The sequence below is a fragment of the Columba livia genome, chromosome 1 (assembly GCF_036013475.1).
Source record: "Columba livia isolate bColLiv1 breed racing homer chromosome 1, bColLiv1.pat.W.v2, whole genome shotgun sequence".
In the NCBI taxonomy this organism is placed as follows: domain Eukaryota; kingdom Metazoa; phylum Chordata; class Aves; order Columbiformes; family Columbidae; genus Columba; species Columba livia.
The window spans coordinates 121199482-121222019 of NC_088602.1; the positions used below are offsets into that span (position 1 = coordinate 121199482).

The 22538-nt window shown below is 43.1% G+C and overlaps 1 protein-coding gene across 16 annotated transcripts in view; it reads right to left on the reverse strand.

The window, feature by feature from the left end:
- Nucleotides 1-1699: 1699 nt before the first annotated feature.
- CRACDL (CRACD like) overlaps nt 1700-22538 on the reverse strand; it is a 66412-nt gene continuing 45573 nt past the window's right edge. For 14 of the 16 annotated variants that reach the window (XM_065075787.1, XM_065075770.1, XM_065075819.1 and 11 more), the window contains 5 exons: nt 19622-19852; nt 15851-17480; nt 4799-4998; nt 2920-3055; nt 1700-2103 (listed from right to left, as the gene is read on the reverse strand). In XM_065075787.1, the coding sequence (XP_064931859.1) occupies nt 1958-2103; nt 2920-3055; nt 4799-4998; nt 15851-17480; nt 19622-19852 (2343 nt within the window). In that variant the 3' untranslated portion in view covers nt 1700-1957. The remainder of the gene's footprint in view (nt 2104-2919; nt 3056-4798; nt 4999-15850; nt 17481-19621; nt 19853-22538) is intronic. The other 2 variants (XM_065075743.1, XM_021287703.2) reach the window with 1 other exon arrangement.

Sequence of the window (22538 nt, forward strand, 5' to 3'; positions counted from 1 at the left end):
AAGGACTGTTCATGCTTGCTCATGGGGAAGCAACTGGAAAGCTCTTTGCACAACCGACCTTAGGGCAACAGAGCCTAAGGTTGTGTGTCCTGTAATTAAGTCTTTATTTCTCTCGTGAATCTGTTGAACAGAGAGCTGCCTTGCCACTCTCATTTCAGCAGGTATGTCCACACTGCTTTTTGTGACCTGCATAAAAGAGAAAATCCCAGGCCATTTGACAGAAACTCATTTGAGTCAGGACCAATGACAGCTACTGTGATGGACTGGAGCACGTCTGTCCAGCTGCTGCATCACACCTGTCCAGCAGCTGCATCACATCTGTCCAGTGGCTGCATCAGGCCTTCAGCAGCAATGCAGGCTGACTGGCTTTATCCAACGGCTTTGACAATAAAACTTGGTTTTCCTCCTCCTATTTTTGACAACGAAAGACAACCTGTCTGAAAACCGTTATGAATGTCTTGGATGTTCACATATTCCAATACCCTCTTTCTTTATTCATTACAAAATGTAATTGTCATTGCCAAGTTTCCTCCCTATTGCCTTAGAAAAGGCCAGATTTTGAAACTGCAAATGCAGGTGTTAAGAAATCCTAGGTTTCCTTAAGTTGCCCTACATTTTTCCAAAAAGACTGTTAACGTGTCAAGAAAAAAAAATCACAAATGTATACTTAAATAAATCTAGGGAGTGCAGTGCTGAGGTAATACTTCACATGTACATCCGTACACAAAGCAAAATGCTTGCCTTAGCTTGCATTTAGTTTCAAAGAAATTCCCTAATGGGGTTTGTCATTTGCTTCTTTAGCTCACGGGGAGGTCTCGAAATATATTCAGAGTGATTCTGGTCAATCAGCAGCAATGATTTCTCTTGTCAGTCTCATTAAACAGGTGAAGGTGAAGACCCTGGGAGACTCCATAAGTGGGAGTTCCAAACCGGTGGGGGAGACTCAGGCCGATGAGCATGCGAATTTTATATGAAGGTAGTAAAGTACAGAAATGCAACACAGTACTATTTTTTAATAAGATTAACTAAGATAATGTAGGGGGTGATATGTGAAGCTGATACAGCAATGAAGTTCGCAGTTTTTACCAGCATTTCAGTTTGGACTGTGGCTCAAGGCTTTTCCATTCTTATTTTTCAAGTAAATTCATAATTTCTACTGTTCTATGCTCCTAATTGAGAATGATGATTTCACACAAGGGAAAACGAGTTGCAACCAGATAAATTCAGATAGGAAAGTAACTGTGAATGCACTGATGGTCTTCCAACTGCAGTTCAGTTTCCTTACTTTTCACCTGCTTGCAAACATTGTGCAACCAAGGTAGCTCACAGAAGGAGCTGAGGAATTTTTATTCGTGATCATGCATAAAAGTGCGTATTTGTGCCTCATGAAATGTAACCTAAGCCCAGAAACTGTATCACTTGGCTTGGCAAACACGCAGCTCAAGCAACACATTTTAAAGTAGTACTCACTAACAGCTATTAATTAATACCTCAGTGGTCCAAACAGATTTGATAGAAAGAATGTCAGGTGATTCCAGTGAAACACATCAACGGAATCAGAATGTTAGTGCACAATTTATAAATGTAAACAGAGAAAACCATAACAAATAGAAGTTGCCAGCAACAACAGAAGCTCAGCAAAGTTTAGCAAAGATCCTGTTTTGATGCAAATGTCATTAAAAGCAGAAAACGCTGGAAATACATAAGGAAAAAGTTTTATTCTCCAAAGTGTAAGTATATCCTTACCATAATTTAAGTAATCCATTGCTATTGGAATCCTGATTGCTACAAAGTTGAAGGTAAACTTTTTGACTGCACCTATTGCACACTTTCTCCACAGCTGTATAATAAAACCCTTCTTGTGTATCAAGAGATTCTTCACGGTGATTAGCTGGTCCGTAGAAGTTCAGTTAAGTAGCTGATGTAATTATGAAAGATGCTATTCATCTGCACCCTTTTATTTTACAATCCGTGGCATATCACTCCAAGCTTGTGATTTCTTTTTGGCCAGTTCAAACCATGATGGCTGATCCACAGCAGCATTACTGGCTTTCTTAAAGTGGCTTATTTCTTCTTTATCCACCAGTGCTGGTGACGGAGCTACTGTGAATAAAACACATGGACATTTCTTGTTCATGAGCTGTGCACCTACACACCCTGGCTCTTTCATTAACAACTTCTCATGCCTTGCCTTACAGTAGAAAATCTTTACATTTCACATGGAAGCTTCTTCTGCAACATATTATTGAGACAATAACCATACCGTGCCCAAAAGAATATGCTGTTTTTCATCAATATCTTTTGGTCCCTAAACTTACCAAAACCAACAGCATGACCTGGATTCCTTGCTATGCCCTGTGTTTAACACTCAGGCCAAATAAGAGAGAGTCTTTTCATTAGCAAGAACATTAATTTGCAAATTCCTCCTTCACCCAGCCCCCAGCTCACAGGAATTTTATTACCTTCCAAACTTCTGCCCTCCTTTCAAATTGGAATTTACCAAATAGATTTAAAGTTATTGTGGAAAGACTGATGGGCAGACAGTTTGTGATCATACCATTTCAGCTTGCTGAGGAAACCACATTAAAATTGAACACTATTGAAAATAATTTTCCATGCATTTTACATTTCACACCAGGATAGTGCATTTGGAACCCTGTCCTGTGAAACAGTGCAGTGCTCTCAATTAATTTATTTCAACAAGAGTTTTGACTATTGTGCAATCAAAGTGGTAAAAGGAAGATGCCACCAAACAAAACCCCAGATGCGAGTGCTGAGAAAAGAGTTTGCCCCTGCTCATGTGAGGCTGGGAAAGAGATTAGGATCCAACCTCTATGCCTTTTGCATCAAACTCAAGCAAGATTTCTTCTGACAAGGTTGTGAGATAGCAGCCTACATTTTAAGCATTTTGTTTCCTACCAGGAACATAATGTGACAGTGAATTTGTTCTCAGCAGCGGCTCCTTCACTTCAAACTTTGTCTCTTTCCTCTGTTCTTCAGGAGGGGTTTTAGGTGCCAAGTGTGAAGGTTTGCTCCATTGCTGTTTCACAGACCCCTAGACACAGAGATGGATAAAATCCAAGTAAAGCAGAGAGAATGACACCAGTTAGGAAGAGCACAAGCAAAGGGAGTGGATGTGGTGCCTGTCACAGTCTGAAGCCCAGTGCGCTTGTCTCATATTGGTCCAACATCTCTCACTTGAGCTGATACCTGTACAGAAAGCTCCAGTGATTTCACAGTAGCATTCACAATACTCAACTTTACAAATTAAAACTATCTCTCTGTATCTCATATTCATAATGGTATCTATGAGTAGGTTATTATAGTCTTCAACGCAAAATGTATTCCAAACCCTTTGCACACTTCTACAAACATATATAGGATTTGGAGACAGCCTTGTTCTCTCATGTTTTCCTTCCACCTCCCACATTTTGTGGATTAGTGCACTGTATTTTTGGAGGGTTGACAGTATAATGGATTTTCCGTAAAAAAAGAAATCGAACACATCCTCCCATGGATTTTCCTGCCAGTATCACAAACTAGCCTGAAGTGATGGTGCCTGGTGCCATGTGGGAGAAGGAGAAAGGGGGAGTAGTACAGTGGCACCAAGCCTCATGCACGGCAGTCAGGAGCATCTTGGCATGTTTCTCCGTTAGCTGATATAGGGAAATAAAATGCATGGCACGAATTTTAGGGAACATTGCCAGCTAAAATCTGGAGTTTCCTATTCTGACACAGACTGTAGTTTGGGATCATTGAAACCCTTGGTGTTTTAAGTGGTATGACAATGTTGAACATTATTGCAGTTCATAATCTTGCCTAGACATTTTATTAGGTGTTACTTCTTGTTAATGTAACCACTGCTATTTTTCACCGTCTAGAGATCTCTTATTCCAGGATATAATACAGCTATCTGGGTGTCTAAAAGTACCATGTCTGAAGCAAGAAAGTAGGCCATTTGCACTGGGAATGCTATGCTGGTATAGGACACAAACGCTCCTGCATCAGTGCCGGGTTCTTACTGTGCACCAGGCGACACAGGCAGCACTCACAGACTGCTGCTTCCCTGAGCCAGCCCAGTACCAGGGAAGCCTTGTCAGTATTCTGGATTAATGCCAAGCACTTCTGTGAGCACAGCTTTATCATGTGAGAAGATCACTTGCTACAGGTTTCACCCTCTTTTGCATGGAATCCTTGGAGAGGCAGCGTCAGCGCATATTCCACGGCACCACATGGGCGTCCGAGTTATCCATATACAGAGAACCAGAAATTATATCTTGGCACTGTCTGCAAGTGCAAAAGTTATTTTTATACTGTTTCACTTCTCAAGGCTCTAAAAATTGTTACCTAGGAGCTTCTGGGACCAAGCTGTTCATTCAGTGTTAAATCAGTCAGGAGGTATAGGAGGTTCAATGAAATGCTGTGCTTGGAAGGATAGTTAGAGAAAATGTATTTCCTCTGTATTGAGAGAGATCTGAGATGGTAGAGTTTAGCACCTTGTTTGGGGTATTGTAGCATGCAATGCACACATTAGATCTGGTAAGTATATATTGGGCACCCAAAAAATTGTACACACCTCACATAGTTCCAGAACTTCTGAGAGATATAAAATTACTTATCTGAGCAATGAGGGGACTCTGAATCTGTAACACATTTCTGAGAGCAGTGTCTTTGTTACTTACAATTATACTCATTAAGTATCTGTAATCACTATGGCATGACTGATAATATAACAGTAGATTCAAAGAATACTAGAGGAAGGTGACACAAAAGCATCACGAATTTGTACTGTAAGTACCTCTGCTCGTTCCTTCTCTTTATTCTGTTTCTCTATGTCTGACTTCACATCTGGAGCCACAGGTCTTTCTCTGTTGAGTTCCTGCTCCTGCTGCATGCCCCTCTGCTTTTGCCTCGCGATGGAAACCCAGGCTGGCTCTGTGGGGCTGTCGGGATCTCTTCCAGGGTCTCCAGCAGCCACGGGGGAAGGCATGCTTCTCTCTGTTGGCAGGTGATTTATGTACATGGTTATTTGAAAGAGAGATGCCATTAGCTCGCGCTTGCTCAAGATGCAGATTGGTCCCAGGACATGTGGCCAGCTTGGGTAAATAGGAATTCTGTTTAGTTTGGTCTCCAGGGAGCAATATTCCTGTGCTCACTGTTTCAACTTACCGTTTTACTGGTGAAAAACACTTTGCATCTTTGTTCAGCTACAGTCGCAATGTCACTGCTCTCACACGAAGGAGATGCAGAAACCCATTTCCCAAAGTCTCCCCCTTCTACTTCCTCCTCCCATCTGCTCCGTGGCCTCTCGGAGACAAGCAGCAGCTGGTTCAAAGCTGGACATAGCTGGACTGCAGTGCTGCAAAGGCAACCCGCTCCCCGCTGCCTCTGCCCTCACCCCCGGCACTTCCCATGCCCCTGCTGTGGCAGCCAGAGCCTTCGCCTGGTCCCTGCCCTCCTTCCCCCCTGTTGGGAGCAGCCTCCCTCGCACGGCCCCGTGATGCCTGTGGGTCCTGTGGGTGACTGAGCATGAGTTTGTGGCGTTTGAAAATACAGAAATGCTGCTAAAACCACAGGGTTAAGTCACGGTCTTTTCATGTGAGTTTTACTGTAACTTATCCCTGCTGATGGTGACCGTGCTCTCTATTGGGGCCAGCCACTCTCATAGTGCTCTACTAGAACTGAGATTTCAGCGAGACAGGAAAATAAAAGCACTTCTAGTGTAAAGGGTCAAAAGTTCTGCCCCGTTGTCCTCACAACTGCTACCCAGGAACAAGAGGTACACAGAGGTACGGGGAAGTGAAATACCCTCTATGCAAGTATTCTGTGAAGGAAAATCCTGCCTGTATGGTGAGCAGGACTATGTCAAGAGAAGAGACTCAGCTCCTCTGTTGGCTCCAGCCCTCAGGTTCTCCACTTCTTCATTGGCTCAGAGTGCACTCAAAATTCAGTTTTCCAACTGTGTGGTTTAAAAGACGAACAAGAACAGCACTAACACCCTTAGAACCACGTTAGAGCCACGTCACGGCCTTAGGGAAAAATAATTTAACTTCTCCCAGACGTTTCTGGCCACTAACATACCCAAATTTACAGAAGGCTATTTCAGAGCAGAAGTTAAGCTTCTTATCTTCAAATCGCATGTGGTCATGCCCCTAGGAAAAGTTACCCAGGTAGCATCCTTTGCAGGGACCCAGGAGGAGGCAGACCCATCCAGGAAGGATTACTGTCCCAGTGTGCCAGCCTCCCTCGGGCCTCAGCTGCTGTACTGGCACAGAGCTGGGCCACCCAGCCACAGAACCCCATGGAGATGACAGACATGTTTCTGGAGGGCTATGGTCTCATTTAGAGGAACGTGGCCCCAATCAGGAAAGCAGGCAAATGTCTCTGAAGGCACATTTGAGAAGCCTCATGAAGGCAGAGGAGATGAAAAGGATGATGCTCTCCCAAGAGCTGGAGTCTGCAAACTCAGGCACATTATGAAAGCCCACAAACTTCCTTTGCTCAGGGACTTTCTCAAGTCATTTTTGTACCTCACCAGAGACAGACTAGTTATTTGCGCAAGAAAACAGTGTAAAGCCTATGTCAGCTAAAAACCACAAAAAGAGAAAACACAAGTTTTGCTTTAAGGCCAAAGCAAGGTATTTTGCCAGCTGATGCCTGCATTTCCCTTCATGTTCACCTCATGTGATCTTGCAGGGAAAATTCTGAGAGAAACAAGCCAGAAAGTCCAGCTGTGCAAATGCAGCACAGTAAAGCAGGGCCCCTGGACACGGGAAGAACTTCCCCCTCTCTTGCACATCAAGTTACTCCAATTCTCTGCATCCCACCTACACCCCAGCTTTCCATGCCAACAGCTGTTCCTCCCACATTCTTCTTCTCTTCACTAGCTGCCCTGGCTTCATTTTTGTCTCAATTTACAGGATGATAGAAAATAAGATTGGAGAGATCTCAAGATGTCATCTGGTCTATCCTTCAGCTACAAGGCAAGATCAGTTGCAAGATGATTTTCACATAAACTGTTTCCTGACAAATATGTATCTAGCCTGTTCTTAAAACCCTCCAAACATGGGACAGATTTCAGAGTCTCCTGAGACAACCTGTCCTATGCCTTTGCTCTTCTTTTGCTGCCAGATCTTTTCCCTGTTTGGTAAGTTACATCTTCCTTGCTTTAATTTAATTCCTTAACTTCTTCCCCTGTACACTACAGACACAGGCAAATTACTCATAGCCTCTTTGTGGCAGCCTTTCATGCATTTGAAGACTCAGACCATGTTTTCCCCATTTTTAAAACGTTTCTGATTAGTCTTATTCTCTAGATCACTCTTGTGTTTGCAGGAATTGTCCTAATTCGGTCCAAATCTTCTTCAAAATATGGTGCACAAAACTGGCACGTAGCACTTGAGATGAAATGGTGCTGGCATCAGGTGATATGGAAGGACCACCTCACTTCACCTGAGATGGTCTCCTGTACACATCAATCAGTATGATGAGTTTCTTGCAGTATTATATTATTTCTGTTTTGTCTTTAGTTTGTGAGCTCCAGATCATGTTACTTCCCCCCCTCCCCCCTGTTTTTGTGCCTGTGCATCACTTATGTTCGCACACATAACAGAACTTTTGACTTGTCTGTAATGAAAATATTATTTTCAAACTACATTTTCACTTTCTCAAGATAATCCTGATTTCTGTTACTGTCCTCCAGTGTGCCCACAGGCTTTCCAGCCTAGTAATACTTGCAAATGTAATAAGCACGCACTTAGCTCTGTCACCCATGCCACTAAATATACTGAATAGTGTCACACCTAATATGGCCACCATCTAATACGACAGTGAATCATTGGCTGGCACGCGGTAGCTTTGCATCAATGCAAGGAATAGCCCCACCAAGACTATATTTATAGGAACGTCATGATATTTATAGGAATGCCCTATGACACCAGCTGTCATTTGATTTGACTGCTCTTGACGAAGCCATGTTGGTTGGAACTTGTATGTATGTTATCTTGTAGATGTTTTGAAATAGCTCAATTATTTCTTTCAGTGTTTCATATTAAGTCAAGTGGTATATAACTCCTTTTCTCCCTCTCTCTCTTTTCTCTATCTCAGCTGCCTTTTCAAGAAGTGTGACCTTCTGGAGTGCCCCTTATCTTCCACAATTTGCCAAGATAACCACTATCAGCTCAAGGACTGCTATCCCATCTTCTCCGAGTATCCAATCTAGTTGAAGATGTCCCTGCTCATTGCAGGGCGGTTGGACCAGATGACCTTTGAAGGTCCCTTCCAACCCAAATTATTCTATGATCCTATGATCTTAGGACAAATCTCATTAGGACCACCCTCAGTAGACCCACACAGCTGAATTGACAGTAGGTCTGCTAATGCACCTGCCACCACATTCTCTCTTGTGCTTGTAGCCCATGCCCTTGAACCCATCTGCACCTTTTTAGGTCATGAGCAATTCGGGCAGGATCTGTTAGTGGATTACCCAGTAAAGCCGGGTGCCACGCTCCATCAGTTCCCAAAGCCCTACTGTGATACAGACTGACTGCCAATGCTGAAGGTGATGGTGATGTCTCACCTTCCTCAGAGGGAAGGATCCCTCACACAGTACATAAAGTAGCTTTTCACTTTAGTTAACTTTTATCCAAATTAGTTAACTAATTTTCCTAGCATCCTGTAATGAATAACTATCCAACATTTAGGCTCAGTATTATGAAGATGTTTCCTCATTGAAGCCTCCCTGTGCCCTGCTGGACTCATCCTGTAAATCCATCCCATCAAACAGACCCTTCCTCCCATGTACAGGCCTCTTCTCAGCCCAGAGAAGACTGGCTGCTTCTCTGACGGTCCAGCTACAAGCACACCACCACACACATCCTTTTCCATCACCTTTCTACTTTCTTTCACTGTTGGTAATGTATCGGTGCTCACAAACACCAACATCTTCACCCTGAAGGTCCTTTTCAGTCCACCCACCAGCTTTCCCATGATGTTAGGAACCGGGCTTCTCCCTTGACACTCCTATTGATGTATGTCTTAGAATCATGGAATCATTTGGGTTAGAAAAGACCTTTAAGATCATCGAGTCCAACTGTTAACCTAGCACTGTCAAGTCCATCACTAAACCATGTACCTGAGCACCATATCTCCGAGTCTTTTAAACAATTCCAGGGATGGTAGCTCAAGCACATCCCTGGGCAGCCTGTTCCGATGCCTGACAACCCTTTCTTAGTCTCTCTGATACAAAATCACCCTTCGTGTTTTGTCCCATTTTCCCTGTCACACCACAAGAGCTTTCTGTAAACACCAACTGAACCGCGCATTGCTTTTCCTCTGCTCCCACCACACAATCGATACCAACAAAATGACTGCTATGCCCAGACTCTGTTTACTGCACTGCATTTGATGGTCTTATTGCTGCCTGTGCTCCTGTTTCTCTGTCATCCTCATGGATTTAGGATTCATCTTCCTGTTATTTTGATGTGCACTGCCTAGCACAACAGGGTTCCCAGTCACGCAGCAACATGTCTGGAGGCTGCTATTATAAAAATGTTTTTCATAAGGCAGATACTCCTAACGAAGGCACCAAGCACTTTGGCTCTTCAGACAATTATCCCTGATGAGACGCCAGACATCCTAGTCATGCCAATTAGGAGGCAGCCGAATTAGAGCCAAGTACCATCCCATAAGAGATGGTATCAGAATGCCTCTGTGATAGCAGGGAACAAAAGCTCTTTATTTTATATGTATCTGTATGGGCCTGACTTAGGACAGCAGAGTACTATCACCTACAGAGGATCAAGAGCTTCTGGGAGGGGCTTTCTTGTTTATTTAAGCAATTATGTTCTGCCCTTGTTCCTGTGAAAGAAAGCCTTTGCTGCAGAAAGCCAGGCAGGCAGGCAAGGCAGGGGACATGCCTTCTCTTCAGCAAAAAAAACCATCAGATGCAACCTGTACAGGATTTGCTACCTCTTCTGTCAGGCAGAATTACTGTAAGGGGTAGAAGAGGTATATTCACTATTTATTGTCTTTCCCATTTCCCAAAGGTTTTACAATCTCCCACCTCCATCTAGAGAAGGCTTCTTGGCAGTATATATGCACCATTTTTCCAACCATAAGGATGAAAGGTGATGAAGTAATCCAGGTGAAGTAAGTTGGCAGTTTGAGGTGATCTGAGACTGTCCTACCCTTGGTACCCTTGGTACCCTGAGGGGCAACAAAATACCAAAAGCTTTCTCAGGAAGTGACTATTCACAAGAGAAGTGTTGCTTGCACATCTTCTTCCTCAGTTCAGTGACTGCCTGGCCACCTTGAACAAGCCCTCCGTATCTTACCTCATCCACTCATGAGACAGTCTGCACACTTCTATGGTTCACCATGTGGCGAAGCACAGTGTTTAAAGAACCAGACAGACAGTGGAACCAAAAGTACTCAAAAGCACTATCTAATTCCTGCTTCTGCTGTACATGGTGTGCACAACAGCTGGCACAGCAGTTCCCAGCTGGTAAATGCCACTTTTAGGGTGATTACATAGTACGAAATGCAAGCAGTGGCATCCTGCGTTGACAGCTGTGTGAGTCCGACAGGCCACAGCCACCACAAACGCCCTGTGTTTCACTTCTCCTCTGATGAAGGAGGGCTGAGCCTCTTGCTTCTGCGTTACGCTTGGGAGACTTCCTGAATAAAACTAAATTCTGAATCATATTCTTCAGTTCTTATTACAACCTGTTATTTTAAACAATATGCTATTCAACTTGTTACTGAATAACTTCATTAGATAATAAAGGATATTGCTGGCAGCGATTTGTCTCTTGTTCACTCACAGTTTTAACTTCATGATTGGATCTTTCCCTGGTCTCCTTAGAGCTGACTTGGCCTGAGGCTTTCCAAAAGACAAGCGAGCCTCCTTTTCCCCTCAGGATAAGTCACTGACAAGGGGAAGATACCAGGTCAGAACTTGTCAAGCTGCTCTGCGTGTAATGTCACCACTTATTAAAACTAGCATTTAATGTAAGCTGCTGAGGTCTTCTGCTGCCACTTGCAAGCACTCCCAGAGGCTGCTGAAGTCCTCCCTTCTGCTCTTCACCACAGCCACCAAACACACGGACAGTTGCAAGACCAGCTGCTTCATCTGCCTTCTCCATCACTTCTGCAGCTTCCAGACTGACCACTGAGGATGAGCCCTGAAGCCAATGAACCACAGCCACCTTCTCCATTCCCTCCCCCACATCAGAATCAACCAAGCTCCTCTCTGCTGGGTCACAGAGTGGCAGGGCTGTCTGCCTCAGTGGCCCTCAGGATTCCTCTTAATAATTCCCCTGCTGCAGCCTCATTAAATGCAGGTATCTGTTTCCTTCAGTGCCTCACTAAAGCACTTTTTTTTTCTTTCCTCAGACTAGAGCTCTGATCTTATAGATGAAATTTGTTCTGCCTAAATATTGTGGAAATGAATGTGTACACTTCTCATTGATAATTGGATATTATCCTTTAACATGTGTCACACTGGTTGTGTGAACAATAAGATGAAGATAAAACATTAATCTTTATGTACAAAAAGACATCTATGATTGACTTGTTATTGTGCATTCGTTTATACACACACACACAGAGTGAGAAAGAAATACATACCTATTTCTGTCTATTGACAGACAGATATACTCAGTGTATTCAAGTGTATCTGGGGGTGTGTGTGCTGCTTATATGGGTAACCACTGCAAAGACATATTTAAACATTACCCTGAGATTTAGGGATTGATTATTTTTTTTAGAGATGGCCTCAGATATTGTTGTACCTGTTTTCTTTAAATCTAGAAGCCTTTGTGCACACAAAATGCAGTAGACTCTTCATAACATTTATATCTCATACCTGAAAATGAACATCTTATGCCTGCAAGGACTTCAGAGAGTGGTTGCTCTTTACATACATCCGTGCAGGCAAAAGGTCAGAGGCAGAATATTAGAGCCTTTTGAAAGTCATACCTCTAACAGCAAGCAAAGCTAACTTGCGGATTCCCTGCGTATTTTAAAAGCAAACATACTCAAAACAATTCCAAACAACTTTATACAGGGAGATAACACCCCCTGTATACAACGGTGTCATTGTTTTATAACACTGCTTATGCATGCATATTTAATTTCACACTGTTGTATTTTTGCTCATTTATAAAACACCACTTATTTTAAGAAGGGCTTTACAAATGCATATGACATTTAGTATATCCTGGCCTACATATTTCCCTTTGTTTATTAAAGCACTACATGCATTTGTGTCAGTGTACACACCCACTTCTTTAATGTCAAACAAAGCTATTCTAAAAGATTTGGCTAAGTATTTCTGACATTTCTTTCTTCTCTAAGCTTCTCTGTGAGGTATTTGACTTTTGGTTGGATCTGTACCACTGATGCCAGGAGAGTCTTTTTTACACAAGAAACTGCTATGTTTGCATCAAAGTCTATTTCACTGCTGGAAAACAGCCATATTGCAAAATAGCCTGACACAACTGAAAAAGCAACTTCTTTTGGAAAAAAAAACCTAAGACAGATTTCTTCTCAGCTGTAGCCAGGACAGCATTAAAGCAATGTCTTTTTTTACATAGAGAGAAACATTTTTCTTGTCATTTCAGAGCCTGTATTTGCCAGACAATACACATCACTTTCATTCACTGTTACATTCACCGTCTCTCCCTGAGCTCCTTTTCTCTGTTAGAGCATGTCTCCCTGCTACAGCTCCTCAGTTACTGATTTTTGTAAATCCTAATATTCACATTCACCCAGGTATTGCTTATGGCTTTGCTCCTGTAAAAACCTGTTAGCATATGTTAATTGTTTCTGCCCTTTACAGGATTTACAGCAGAATGTATCAACCCCAAACAACACAGCTTAACCTTTCAATTCCTACAAATACTTGTGCTTTGATTCCAGAAACTTAAAAATTACTCCTTCTGGGGTGACTAATTTCACAAAGCCATTGAAGAGCCACCTTGCAGGGTGACAGAGGCCTGGCAATCCCCAGCTAGTTCGCCAGAAACCTCTGGAGAGCAGGAGCACTGCTTTCTCTGGGGTGGTGAACCACCATCCCTCCCATAGTGCTGAAAATGCTAAAAAATGAACTGAATGGACCAATTTTGCTCCTGCTCACCGCACAACACAGCAAACTGACTTTTTTGAGATGAATGTACATGAGAAGGGAACTTCAACCCCTTACATCACCATTTCACAGTTCATCTTGTTCAGCACAGGGATTTCCTAACATGCAGTGGGAAGAAAGTCCTTGACAGCATAAAGTGTCTCCTGATGGTGACCACAGTTCTTCAAAAGGGCTGATGAACTCAAGGGCTAGGAAGGGGCGGGATGCCAGTGTTAAGGGTAGATGGACAAAATAAAGTGGGTGTCCCAGCCGATCAGGAGGCCAGAGATGGCTGGCAAGCCGTGCAATCTACAAAGGGCCGTGCTGATCACGCTTGTCAGATTTCTCCTGCTCCCAACTCCCTGGACTGAGGCACACATTTCAAAGAACCTAAAATGCATTTGGGCAGTGGTATTGCCCCACTAAGCCCTCATTGCATCCCGTTGCTCTCCTACATCTTAGAGAGGGGCATCGCTTCTGGAGCCACAGTGCAAATGCCCTCACCAAGGCTGGTGTGGTGTCAGGGCAATCAGAGGAGGTGAGGACACCTTGTTCACCCACAGGCAGCTCAGGTAGATGTGGCAACTTAGCACAAGGAGGTACTTGGTCAGATGTCTAAGCAGAAAGGTCTCCCGAGGGGTAGGAAGGACCCCAGGTCAGTTTGAAGCAGACTCCTTTATATTTAGAATTAAACTATTTCTGAGTCTGGCGTGCCCGCATATCAGAACCCCTTTACCAAGCAACTCGAAGTTGGAAATAGGTGGAAAACTGTAGCAGCTTTGCTTAAGGTGATAGAATAAGATCAGTGGGGCGTTAGATAAGGAAGAAGACTAATTACCACTGCAGACCAATCTGAACCACTGTGTTAAACAACCCCAGGCCATATAGATTCAGTGTAATACTGTCAGGTGGAGAGGAACATGTCCAAAACAGGGCTCCTTGACCTGCAACTCCAGGTTCAAATTCCAGGTGTGTGCAACCCTGCCAGTGGAGCCAGGGAACAGCTCCCACCTGCAAACCCTGTTTTGCAGAGGACTGTCCTGAGCCTGAAGGCAGGAGTCTCCTGCACCCCAGGGCTGAGGAGCAAGAAGAGAAGCCTGGAGGAGAAACGTGCTCCCCAGCTCCATTTCTTTTCCTATTCCCTTCTCCATCACTCGCTGTCTCCTGCCCCACTCCCGCTGCAGGCACCCGGGGCTCAGCAAGAGGGATGAAAAGACAGGCCATGTGCTGGAGTGCTGGTACCTCTGCAGCTTCCCTCTGCCAGACCAGCCCTACCATGCCAGGCCTCCTCGCTTGTTCCTGGTACGACCTTCTTCAGAATCTCAATCAATCAGAGATTTGGGTGTCACCACAAATAATTAACTGCTCCTCAGGGCAAGGCACAGGGGGAAAGGCCCTTAAGGGAGGGCTGGGATTACACAAAGTGGAAGCACCTTGCTCATGGGGTGCAGGGAGGATCTGGCTGGATGGCTGTGGGAGCCTCGTCTGGCCATGGAGGCAGTGAATCCTTTATGGCTGCAGGGAGAGAAGGAAGCTGTAAACATGGCCAGACCCTGCAAAGCCATCTGCAATTCTGCAGCAGGTGACAACTGGAATCATCTGTCTGGGGCCAGGAGGAGGCTTTTGTCATGCTACAGGACAAGTAGCTTGCTGTGTCCTGAGGTCTTCTTTTGGCTTGGTGTTTCCTTGCCTCTAAGGCCCAGAGACTGACCCCAGCTGGACTAGAGCAACCACGGAGGGGAGCTCTGCAGTGGCACAAAGAAACCTTTTCATTGACTTGGCCGCAATCTCCTCCTGACATTCTTAACATCGAACTTGTGACCAGACAGATTCAGGGCAGGGAATTAAGCTTCTCCCACTTATCAGAAGATGGAAGGATTTTTTTTTCCCTTTTGGCTGCTCTCTGAAGTAAAGAGCAGAGGTCTCCTGCTAGAAATGCTTGAGCATACTTCACCTCACTTGTTTACTGTCGTTGCAAAGACCTCAGACAATGGTGCCACTTCCATTTCTTTCTGTTCCCTGTCTGTTAGTCTCCAGAGGACTGTTTTTTTTTTTTTTAACTCCAACCCAATTATATCATACAGACAACAGGGTGAAATTTAACAATCTGCAGTAGACGGAATCTTATGGTTTCTCCTGGCTTTAAACTCCAGGAAGCTGCATGGTAGTTATTTTTTGTTTTTAAACAAGGAATGAGTAACGATAAAGATGGATAAATGAATAAGCAAAGCTCACAGGAGACAATAAATAAATGGCGTGTTGAGCATGCCAGGCAGTTACTAGTGTTTCTGCCTCAATGCTATAGTAACAAAGAAGGTCTAGAGGTTTGAGTCACTCATCCCATGCAGGGCACTCCACTTAATATGTGCTCTGGGCTTTTAAATTGCCATACAGCAGCTCTGAATGGGGATGCGTAGTGGCTTGATATTTCAGTTTCACAATACTTGCTAATGCACTTTATTTTTTGAACATCCTTTAAACAGTTCCCTGAAATGCAAAAATCATAGACAAAAATAACTTATTCTCTCTGCTGCGTCTTCCCTGCTGTCCTTCTGATAATCTTTTCAGCAAAGGAGAATCAAGGAGCAACATCACTGAAGGCAGAGCCGTCAGCTCGCACTCACCAGTGCTGCTACTGACACGACAGGGCTGCCTCACGCTCTCTCACCGATAAGGTCATTCCTTGTGAGTTAAGACAACTTTATAAAGTAGCGGGAGTCTTACCAGGTAATTTACAAGGATTTGGCTTTTTCTCCAAGTCTCTATCTTCATTTCTGGATTCAGGAGAGTGAACTCCTTTGTCCTGCTTCTCCTTGTTTGCAGCAGTATTTGGAAGGGTGATGTTTTGCAAGGCCGGCTTTTTAGGCAATGGAGGTTTGCTACTAAGCTGTTCAGAAGACTTAGCTTTGGGTTTGATCTTTTCATTTAAAGAATCACTAATATTTGTATCAGCTGTTTTTTTGATCTGTGTCTTATCACCTTTCAGAAATGAAGTCAATCCCTCATTTTCTAAATTAATCTCTGCACTGTATCTTTTAATCCCTTTTGATTCTGGTGACGAGTTGTCTCTATATTTCAAGGACAGTGAGGTGGATCTAAGTTTCACTTGAAAAGGACTTTTATCTTCACAGCTTGGCTGATTCTGAGGTATCACTGAAGAATCGCTTGGCACCGGCCCCGCATCGACAGCCGGAGAAACGCAGCCAGCCAAAATTTCTGTAGGTTGGCCTGAGTTCTCGGAGTTGGACTCTGGCAGCCAAGCCTGCTTTTTGTTGCTACTTTTTTCCTCCTCCAGATCTGATCCCTTCTGCAAATCTTCTTTCCACTTCTCATTTCCCAAGGAGACCTTTTCTTTGGACAGGAAGAATCCAGTATTTAATGGGCTTTCCAACTCTGATCTTTCTGGGAAATGTAGGCTTCTGGTCCTTGGTCTCTCCCGTGCAGAGGAGACAGAAAACTTTCTCAAGGCATTGAGTTCATTGGCTGCTTTTTCCGCTTTCTTCTCCAAAAGTTCCTCCTTGTGGACCAGCAACTGACTGTTCTCCTTACCAGAAGCAGCTGCCTCTTGTGCTGTCTTTGTTTTCTCCAGGGAGCAGGAAGCAGATGGTCCCATCCATGCTGAGGAAGCAGGATGTGAAAAATGGAATGAGTCCATGGGCTGGGAAGAGCCTGTGGAAAATTGCTTGCTGGACTCTGACAACAGAGCAGCTTCTTTCTTTGTGTCTTTATTACAGGGCATTTCCACAGGTGTCTGTTCATCCTTCTGTATATTTTTTTCTGACCCTTCCAAGCAAACAATACTATTCTTACTAATTGAAATATCTTCTTCAGATGCTATTTTATTTACTGAAAACACAGTAGGAGGCTCCTTATTTTCTTGATTTAAAATATTGATTGACACATTGCTCACATCCTCAGCCAACAGAACTGTTGTTTCTGAGGAATCCTCTTGCTTTTGTACTTCTCTGTCTGGACTAGAGTAGGAAGATGTTGCAGAATATTTGCCTCCTAACAGCAATGAGGACTCAGACTTCACACACGTTGTTTCCAGGGTTGGCTGGCAACCCCCTGGTTTATTCTCTGGTAGCGGAACTTCCTGTGCAACAGCAGACTCAGAAGTGGGCTGAGTCATCGCTGGTCTTGAAGCAGGAGGAAAGTCCTCAGGCATTCTGGGCTTCAGCCAGGAAGCCACATCCTGCGCTGCAGCTGTGCTGCATGGCACTTCTTGATTGCTGGCTTTGAATACAGCACATGGCAAGTCTGTCTCCCTCTCCTTTTCATCATCCTCTTCTTCTTCTTCTTCTTCTTCTTCTGGGGTACAGCTCAAATCAGTCAGAGATTCAGACTGGGTCCTCTGCAAGAAAGAAATTCAGAAAGCCCCATCACCATGTACAAATTCACTTTTTTTCTTATTTGTCATTACATTTATAAGCGAGATCTTAGAGAGGAAGGCAATACTTGCCTCCCGTGCTGAGCTTGCTGTTTTGTCAACCTACATACTGGATGCTTTTTTATTTAAGCAGATCCTGGAATATGTATTTAACTGATATAAAAGCAATGAGTGACACTTCCTCCTGCACAATTAGCGCTTTCATGCCTTTGTAGATGGGAAGTTTATCAAAACAATGGCCATTGGGCTGTCCTTGGCACTTGATTCCTCAGAACATACTGGGTATGTTGTGTTGCTCTCAGGCAAAAAGCAGCACTTGAAAGAGAAAAATCTGTCCCTTTGTATTTTGCTACTCTATACTAGCATTAAAAATAAAACAACCCATTCTTCCTAAAGCATGATTCCGAAGAGGGAAGGGTACAGAGGAGGAAGATCAAAAACCTAACAAGTCCGTCTGGTTACGACACTGTATGCCAGCTGAGTATCTATCCCATATGGCGGCCTTCTGTCTTATCCCACTGCCAGAGAGCATTATAGCCTTGCCTCCTTCAAGTAGAGGACTTCTTTTCTGTTTATGAGTTAGACTATTAGATAAAAGTTTATAAATGCATATGTAGTTATCTGTGAGGTCTTTTGATTAAGCTTCAGGTAAGGACTGGCTAAATATACAGGGTTATTTGAAAGCACATTATGAAGCTGCTGAATATGGTCGCTGTATTAGCTCACTGTTTCACTGTAGTTTGTTGGGTAAATACCTATTCTGAATGTAGGCCCTAATTCCAAGAACACAAAACTTGCATTCTGAAGAAACTTTTAGGGTTCTCTTCCAACTTCTCATTTTGAAAGTGCAATTGCAAAGACAGAGCTGCGATGCCACCTGCATTCACAATCCACATACACAGGAACATAAATGCACAAGACATCAGTCAGCAAGAAGCAAGGTGTGCAGGCAGAGTTGGGCAGGAAAATACTAAAAATGGTATTATCAAAAGATGTGAACGCCCTCCACGGAAAACCAGGAGGGCTCAGTCACCTGGCAGTTCATGGGCACACTGGGCAAAGCAATTTTATTTTGGTACAATGTTACAATGGAAGAAGAGGTTTGATCAGTGAGTGATTGCTTTACATGCATTTCCAGATAACTGGCTTCATTGTGGTGCTCTATCGAGCCGAAAGGTCACTCACAGATTTTGCAAAACACAGCATGTGAGTGAAAGTAATACTTAGAGACAGAAGAAATAATATTTCCGGTATTAAGTAAGCCAACTGAATGGCTTTAATGTGTTTAAAACATTGAAAGAAACCACAAACAATAAAATAAAAATACTGTAGTAAGAGCTACAAACTTCAGTTTTGAAAGAGGAGAGAAAGAAGAAAAATTAAGCTATGCCCCCATAAGATATGAAAAAGAATCTGATAAATGGTATTTTAAAAGGATGGCTTTAAAAACAACATTTTTAAAAATAATATACACTTTTATATAGTTTTTAATAGTATAGTTTTTTAAAAAAAAACTTTTTTTTTTTTTTTTTTTTTTAATGGAGACTTTTTTTAAGTCACTAGTGCACTTCAAGGGTTTACAAGTTTCGGAGCAGGGAGAGAGCTGAATTAAGAACAGACCTAACAAACAGAATTCAGTTCCAATTAATAGGTCACAATTTATTCTTTCTGTGCTTTTCGAAAATATAAGCCAAATTATATTTGGGAAGTTAAAACATCTCCATCAATAGTCCCTCAAAGACTCAAGATTTTACAGGATCTTTCAGACTAGGAAAAATACACAAGTTGATCATAACACTTCCAAAAAAGTTTTTTTCAAGTAAGAAATGAAGCTGTCAGCCCCAACTTCTGCATCACAAACAAGACACTAAATTGTATTGCATGGCAGATTTACGAAGAAATTGTTACAGAAATTCATAAATATTTAATCTGTTCCTAGTGTCTACTCCAGCTATGTAGCCACATCAAATAATAACCGTTAAAACCCAGTTAAATATGCGGGCCACAATCTGACTTTTCTTATCATATATGCGTTTGAAATATAAAGTCCAGTAAGAACTTTCTGGTTTGGTGTCAAAGGTGACACTGCTTATTTTCAAAAGTACCTGAGAAAATCTTCTCATTTTGCTGGATCTCTGATTCCGGGGTTTTATTAAAAGCTTGTGTTTAGCAGCAGAATTGTCCAAGCAAGAGGAAAGCTCAGGTGGAGTGTCAAAATCAGCTGCAGGCGAGATGGTACTGTCAGATATCGGGGGAGTTCCAGTTTTAGCACCTCCATGCCTGGGGAACAGCTGACTGTCTGTAGAGCAAGATCTAGAAGAACGACCCAATGTAACCTGAAAAACAAAAAATGAATCCCCAAATAGAGAATAAAAAAAAAAAAGAAGACATAAAACAAAGACATGGTAATAACAATTCTACAAAGAAGAGGCCATGTTTATGGGCATTTTAAGGTTGCTTCTTTTTCTTTTTGACATCTCTTTAAAATACATTGTATTTCCTATTGTTGCATGTGGAGTATCAGCGTTAGCAATTCTGTGTTTTTAGCTGCTTGAATACCATGGTATACTGTCCACTGGAAAGGACCAAGTCACATTTAACCAGAAGAACTAAAGCACACAAATACACAGCCACCATGTTTAGAAGACAGATTTATGAAGAGTATTCAGTTTTGGAACGTAAAGGGTCAGTTTCCTTTCTGCATCTGTCCTCCAGCATCTGTGCCTGGGCTCCTTCATCAGATCCCTTACAACTCTACAACACCCTCCTAAAGACAAAAGAATCAAGTGCCAATGGTGTTGACACTTAAATCACCTCATGTATTTATAGCTGTAAAGTAACTAGGAAGTTTAGCCAAAACATAACATTACATTTATAGACTATTCTGGGGAAGGAAACCATGGGCAATTCCTACTAGAGGCCAATACCCCATCCAGAAACAACTCCTGAACATTCCAAGGGGTACAGCACTTTCACAAAGCTGGAATTCAGCTTGCCTGCGCACTTCACCAAAACCTACCCCAGTCTCAGGGCTGATGCAAAAAGAAGACTGAAAAATTTATGAAAAATGACTTTAAAAAGGGTTCTTCCTTTATCTCAGATTCAGTTTCTGCAAATAGGCAAAATTATATTTCTAAACCATCTGTCGTGGCATTAACTCGGCCTCTGACAACTCATGACCACTCCCTTCCCAGGCTTGAAATTCCAGTTCATTTCATTAGAGGAGCTTTACTCCTTTGCATGCCTTCTTCTGACTGCTTTCTTCTTCTTTCTTCTTTCTTCTTTCTTCTTTCTTCTTTCTTCTTTCTTCTTTCTTCTTTCTTCTTTCTTCTTTCTTCTTTCTTCTTTCTTCTTCCTTCTTTCTTCTTCCTTCTTTCTTCTTCTTCCTTCTTTCTCCTTTCTTCTTCTCTCCTCTTATTTCTTCTTTACTTCTTTCTATTTTCTCTGGAAGCAGTATTTTACTGAGGGGGTTGGAGGGGAGAAAGGGAGAGCAGGATAGTGTTCATTTTATTTAGGGAGGGAAAAAGCATCAGTGTTTTTTGCAAGTGGAGTTCTGCATTATGCACTGCAGCCAAAAGATACTGTGAGTGTGGCAAGGGCCTGCTACAGCTTCCTCAACAGCCAGGGGAAAACTCCCATTGATTTTAGCGGAGGCTGGATCCACAGCTTCCGATCATGGTTTCTATTTAAAAAAAAAAAGGCAAAATAGCTCAGCTGTGCTGAATAATGAATGCTCTCATTAATTTTCACTCTATAATACCTACAGCCTAGTACTCAAACATGACTAATGTACAACAAACGATATGTGGCTGCATTATACATTAGTATCTAACAGTGAATACATTGACATTTCAGCTCCATGATAAAGATGCAGCACATGTTTCCTTTCAAGGCATGTCATTGTTTGCCTGCCTTTCTTCTGGCTTCTGCTTTTCCTCGAGAGCTTTCCATGTCTCTTGTTGGCAGTGCTCAGTGTTGGCCATTATGCTGGAAAATCAAGAATCTGGTTTGTTACTTAAATTTCAGCAGCCCGAGTAAATGCCAGGTTGGAGCCAGCTGTAGAATTTGCCTGTCCCATGAAGCCTGGCTCTGGTGAAGTCTGATGGAGAAGGGGACAGATGGCAGATCCCTTTCTCCAAATCTCACATGCACATGGCTCATTTGTCCTTCAGCTGGTTGTGCTGGGTGGCACAAGGTAGGGTATCATGAGGGAACCCCATCCCCAAAGCCCAGATGGGACAGTCACAATCCTTTTCTCCCTTTTTCAACCCAGGGAAGCTTCCAAGACACAGCAAGGTGCCACTGCTGCCCAAAACCTCAGGGCTGTGTTGTGCAAACCTCCTCAGCCCCACGAGCTGGTCTCCTCTGACTTCTAGAAGGCCGGCTGATCTCTCCGAAATGATGGGTAGCAGACCCTGCAGTTTTGGAGGAAAGCCTTCAGATGGGGATACTTTCCGGCTGTGCTCTGAAACTGGACTGGGATGAAGAGAGCTCTGAGCTCAGTGATGGGGCATGTGGAAAAAGCTGAGCAACCGCAGAGTCACCACCGTGTCTCAGGAGTCAGCGAGTGAGTCAGAGTGATGTTAATGGAACAACAGGGAGACATAAATCCTCCTGTAGCAAATGTGCATCTGGACTGGGCAAATTCACAGTGAGCCTATACCAGTTTTCAAGAAATACCTTTTTCACATGTTCTCTCATTTTTTTTTTTCAACATACTAAAATTTCCCTCCATATAAGCCGTTTTTCAAACAGCTTCATGTGAAATCCAACAAGTGTGGCCAGAAATCCCTGCTGAGCCCTGCTGCAGCTGCCCTTGAAATACATTTTGCATAATTAACCAGGAATAGTCAGCTCAGGACACACTTCTCCATTTCCTTTCTGCAATTCCCCTCCACCCCTCCTTCTATTTCTAGAAAACGCTTTTTCCTTTACCCCCTATATTGTTTCCACCATGACTCCAGCTACAGACAACTACAAGGGACTCTTCAGAGCCTTTCCAAACTGTCCTTTAATCAGCCA